Source organism: Penaeus monodon, chromosome 12, assembly GCF_015228065.2.
Source record: "Penaeus monodon isolate SGIC_2016 chromosome 12, NSTDA_Pmon_1, whole genome shotgun sequence".
Classification (NCBI taxonomy): Eukaryota; Metazoa; Arthropoda; class Malacostraca; order Decapoda; family Penaeidae; genus Penaeus; species Penaeus monodon.
Genome location: NC_051397.1, coordinates 52,206,434 through 52,211,433, shown reverse-complemented (window position 1 = coordinate 52,211,433; position 5,000 = coordinate 52,206,434). Strand labels below are relative to the sequence as shown.

The window sequence follows — 5,000 nt, the reverse complement described above, 5'->3', positions numbered from 1 at the left end:
AAATTAATTCTTAAACAACACCCACATTTGAAGGCTTGTAACCATGGTGACCATGGTGACAGTACACAGCTTGACTTGGCAAGCAAAAGTCTAGCCATCTAGAGGGGTAGCTTGAGAGAGCAAGAAAAATTTTTGTGATAGCAAGTAAAAGTTTTGAGATTCTAAGCAAGAAATTTCAATGCTTAAAATACCTTAAGCCTTTTGTGTATGTTACTCCTATACATTATATAATTTTTCTTTAAGAAAAAACTCCCCTTCATTAATTTCAATTTATGAGTTACAACTGTTCCACAGAAAGCAATGTCATGGCCTCCATTCTTCAGGAAAGGTCAACATATTTTCATTGATTGGCATGTTTTTATGCGTCTGTATGTGTTATTCCAGCACATCAGATTATTTCCCCACAAAAAAACACATTTGCATATACTAGAAGGTATTTATGGATGTGAAATAAAACTGATGAGCATAAATGAACAATCTAAACAAACAAATGACACTGTGATAATGTTCATTTGAAATATTTGATGTATGTTAGGTTTTATTAATAATGATCATGTTCATGTGTGCATTAGTAGAGTAGGAGAGTGTATACCATATATATATATATATATATATATATATATATATATATATATATATATATATATATATATATATATATATATATATATATATATATATATATATATATATGTCATTGTCTGATTTATCTATTTGTTGGTTTTCTTATGTGTGGCACACCTGACTGAGACAAACTGGTTCAAAAAACATCTGAGACAAAATTTGAGACAAATTTTCTGAATAAGACACTTTTGAGAGTTTCAAAATTTATTCTCACTATTATTATTGTCTGAGAACATTTGTGGATACCGTTCCTGGTCTCTGCTTTGAGTTTGGTGATCCGTGCATATTAAACATGTGCTAAATCTTATGTACTGTTTTTCTGCAGAAGGAAAATCTTAATATAAGGAATCCCCAAACTTTTTAGTCCACTGACCATTACCTGGAATCTTTGATTTCTCATCAATCCCAGGCATAAAACTACAAAGAAATATTGATAATAATGAAGTACAAGTGCAGTTTCCATATATATTAGTGAGGAGAACTACATACCAAACTCTGCTTTTCATATACACCAGCAAGAGAAACTGGTGATCATGTACTGCTTAACATAAATATGCAAAGAAAAATACTGCATTTACTTTGCTTGTTTATGTAAGCCTAGGATTTTATAAATTTCATTTACTTTTCCTAGTGCATTCCTACAATCAGGTTTTGCATAATTTTACAACCAAATCACTGTATTTTGAAAGCCTCATCAAATCAAATCAAATGAAATCAGATCAAATAGAGAGAGAGAGAGAGAGAGAGAGAGAGAGAGAGAGAGAGAGAGAGAGAGAGAGAGAGAGAGAGAGAGAGAGAGAGAGAGAGAGAGAGAGAGAGAGAGAGAGAGAGAGAGAGAGAGAGAGAGAGAAAGGGGAAAAATTAACATATACTCACTCTCCACTCTTTTTAGAGCCATCAAAGATTCCACATGGGAGATGTGTTATAAGTCCCATGCGCTTGGCAATCTTGACTTGTTCCTCTTCTGTCAGCTGTGAAGCAGGTCGACTTACAGATGGGGAAGGGAAAAACATGGGGGCTGCTTCCTGTTGGAAAGACAGCCAGTTGAACAAATGTAAAGAATGAAAGCTTTTGAACATATCCATAACAGGCAAGAACTATGATAAATATTTTCAATAGGTTTATCTAACCACTGGAATTTTATGCACCCTGTCATGATACCTTTCAATATAGCTAATAGCTTGTCTCTGCTTTAATTAATGCTTAATGGTATTATATTTGTATAGCAAGAGCATTAAACAGTCTGAGAAATATGAAGATTGAAAATAGTATAAAAAAAGACTTCTTCACTTTACTTGCTTCAACTTGCATAGATCACAAGATCACAAGTTCAAGTAATATTCAGAAATTCAAACATGATAAAATTGTTAATTCAGTATACATGAACAATCCAAAATATTCAGAATACATTGCAATTACACTTATCACACATCTTCTCTCATTAATAAATATATCAATAGTGAACATTTGGCCCATTAATAAAACTGAAAAATACATCTGTACAAAGTTCTACATATGTTGAAACTGTGTTGTTTGACAACAATTTCCTGGAGTATTATTTGAATGAAGAATAATGTTTGTTTCAGTACTATTACTCTGGTTCACTTCCTTTATTTCATACTAAAAATCAAATCTGTAAGCTTAATAGATCAATAAACAGAATCATTTAGTTGTGCTTTAACTCTGAAGACTAAAAAATGATAATGATAAGATAACAATATTAACCACCTCTGTGATCCAGATGACATAACCATCATGTCATGTAAAAAATTGGCTTGAGGGGCAGGTGACATGATCATGGCGTCATGGGCAAATTTGGCTGAGGGCCAGGGTGACAGGAATGACTCACTACCAGTGCACAAAGCTCTTGGAGGGTGATTAAACTCAACAGAAATTTAAGAAGGCTTTTGCATTTTTTCTATAGATAAACAAGTGTGAAATGTACCATCTGTGAGCCATGACTGGAAGAGCATTGGCTCCAAGGAGAATGCTATTTCCATGCTCAGGATCCTATTCCTGTCTGCTATGACCAGTGACACAAAATTTAATGTTATGAAAAAATAAAAAATTACACAAATACTTACTGCTATCATTACTGAACTGAATTATGGACTACCTAAAGAGATGATATGGGTCTGTGCAAGGAAAACTGTCTATTACCATCTTGATAAAACAAATCAAATGACAAATATTGACATTGGAAAATGGCAAAAAAGCTAAACACACTTAAGCAGAAAAAGAGAAAATAACATTGCAAAGGGGAATCATGGAGTCTTGTCCAGCCTACAAGCTGCACACCAAGCAGAGTGGCCACTCAAGTAAGCCTAATACCTGTATTTTGGGCAACATGATGGCAGTGAAGCATCTGGATCCAATGGGTTAATAAAAGTATATAGAATACAAGGCTATAACTCAACATAATACTATACAGCTTAACCCATTATTAATACAGATATGAAATAAATGATCCTTACAGATCCAATATGTCTTCCATGTGAATCAATGGAGAAACTAGGTAGATGCTCCTGGGTGATATAGAAGTAACACGGCCACTTGTTAAACATGGGATGACTTGAATGGTGGAGATTGTGTCTTATCAAGTCAAGTCCATGTTCTTCTTCAGAAATGTCTGCCATTTCCACATCTTGCTGAAAGCTTGGATCACATTGCGTTATGCCACACGCAACAAGTGATATGTGCTGGTTGTCATGCACTAAAAAGTCCTCTGAGGGACCAGCTGCCCCTTCAGTTTCACCCAAGACAACAGATTCACTTTGCGTATCAACATCAGTATCATGCATAGAATCCATTTGATGTCCCTCATCACTGCTGACTTTTTCTCCAGATTCATCAACACATAACTTTCCTTGTTCATGTGACACAGATACATCTGAGTCCTTAGAATTCCTGCCTGATAATCTTTTATCCATATCATCTACTCTATTTAACAACTGATTAGAACTACTACTGGAATTCACTGCTCCGGATTCCTCTTTATCACAACCTGCAGCTTCACACACTCTTTTCTCTCCAGAACATTTTTCACTTCCCAAAGAGCCTAAGGAATCGCATTCAGTATCTCTCTGAGAGTCACTCCCAGAGGAGGCACTATGTTGTCCTCTCATTTGCATTCCTCTTCTGGTGTCACAGAGGTCTGGCAAACTTGCACTCGTGCTTTTACTACTTCCTTCAGCTAATAACTCTTCTGTAACATCTGAAGTTGGGTCAGGGGGATAAGATGGTAAACCCCAAGCACCATCTTCCTCCATCACATCACCTTCCATCTGAACTTGTGACAAGCTTGTTACAAATTTGGTATCACAGGCAGCTTGAGCAATTGTAGCTTCAGCATCTTCATCACAAGAGCTGTCACTGGGTCCATGCACGAGGTCACAGTTGCGTTCTTCGCCAGTACAGAGATCTGGTGGAGGCATCATGGCCTCTTTCTCCCGACTGCCCTCATCAACACACATCCCAATATTCTTCTTGATGCTATTTGGGAGGTCCTCCTTTGCTGCCCCAGACCCATGTGGTAACTTCCTTCGTCCCAAGCAATCAGGTGAGCAAGAGAGCCCATCTGCCAAGGAGACAGGAGTCTGTGCTGACTCTACAGGAGAGGAAGTTGAAGGCAACATTCTACCACAAGGTGGCCTCCAGGAGTCACAAAGTCACTTTTGCCAACTCTTTTTCATTATGCAATTTGAGATTAAAGAGGAACTTGGAGAGATTGAACAAAGAATATTAACAGGAAGTTGATACACGTGCTGTGCTTGTCACACGTGTGGCATTTCAAAAGGCATGGATCATGATATTATGAAGCACTATTCTTAAACGTGGATAAATGCTATTCCACAGCTTCTCTGAAAAATATGTCAGAATACCTCTTTTTATCACATGCTATAATAGAGTTCTGTGATACAAGTGAAATAGTCCCACATTATCAATGCATATCTTCAATGACTGAAGCATCTCCCTCTTTTCCTTTGTTTCTCCAGTTTCCTCACAACTTCACAACACCTGCAAGAGAAGATTCATCACATTATTTTCTCATTGCACAACATGTCACATAACTACATCTCCCTTTTCATTTTTTTTTTTTTTTTTTTTTTTTTTTTTTTTGAGTAAACATCTTTTCTTGAAATTGCTCATACTTCCCAAAATATGTACCCATTCCTCAAAAAAGTTGGAAAAGATAAACATAGTTTTGTTTTACAAATTTTTATGTTGTGATATTCACAAAAAATTAAGACTAATGTGTCAAACAGTGAAGTACACTTACATTCAGCTCTATTAAACAGCATGCAAAGGACGTTCATCATAAACACAAGTATTTCCCTACAACAAATCTCTTTAAAGCTAATAATCCTTATCTAAAA

General features: G+C 36.0%; 1 protein-coding gene across 2 annotated transcripts in view; it reads right to left on the bottom strand.

Annotated features, from left to right (window-relative positions):
• Positions 1 to 5,000, bottom strand: part of LOC119579585 — a 27,359-nt gene that overhangs the window by 7,291 nt on the left and 15,068 nt on the right. The window contains exons 2-3 of one of the 2 annotated variants that reach the window (XM_037927507.1): positions 3,099 to 4,641; positions 1,501 to 1,649 (exon numbers count right to left, since the gene is read on the bottom strand). In XM_037927507.1, the coding sequence (XP_037783435.1) occupies positions 1,501 to 1,649; positions 3,099 to 4,259 (1,310 nt within the window). In that variant the 5' untranslated portion in view covers positions 4,260 to 4,641. Of the gene's footprint in view, positions 1 to 1,500; positions 1,650 to 3,098 lie in introns of both variants that reach the window. The other variant, XM_037927508.1, reaches the window with a different exon arrangement.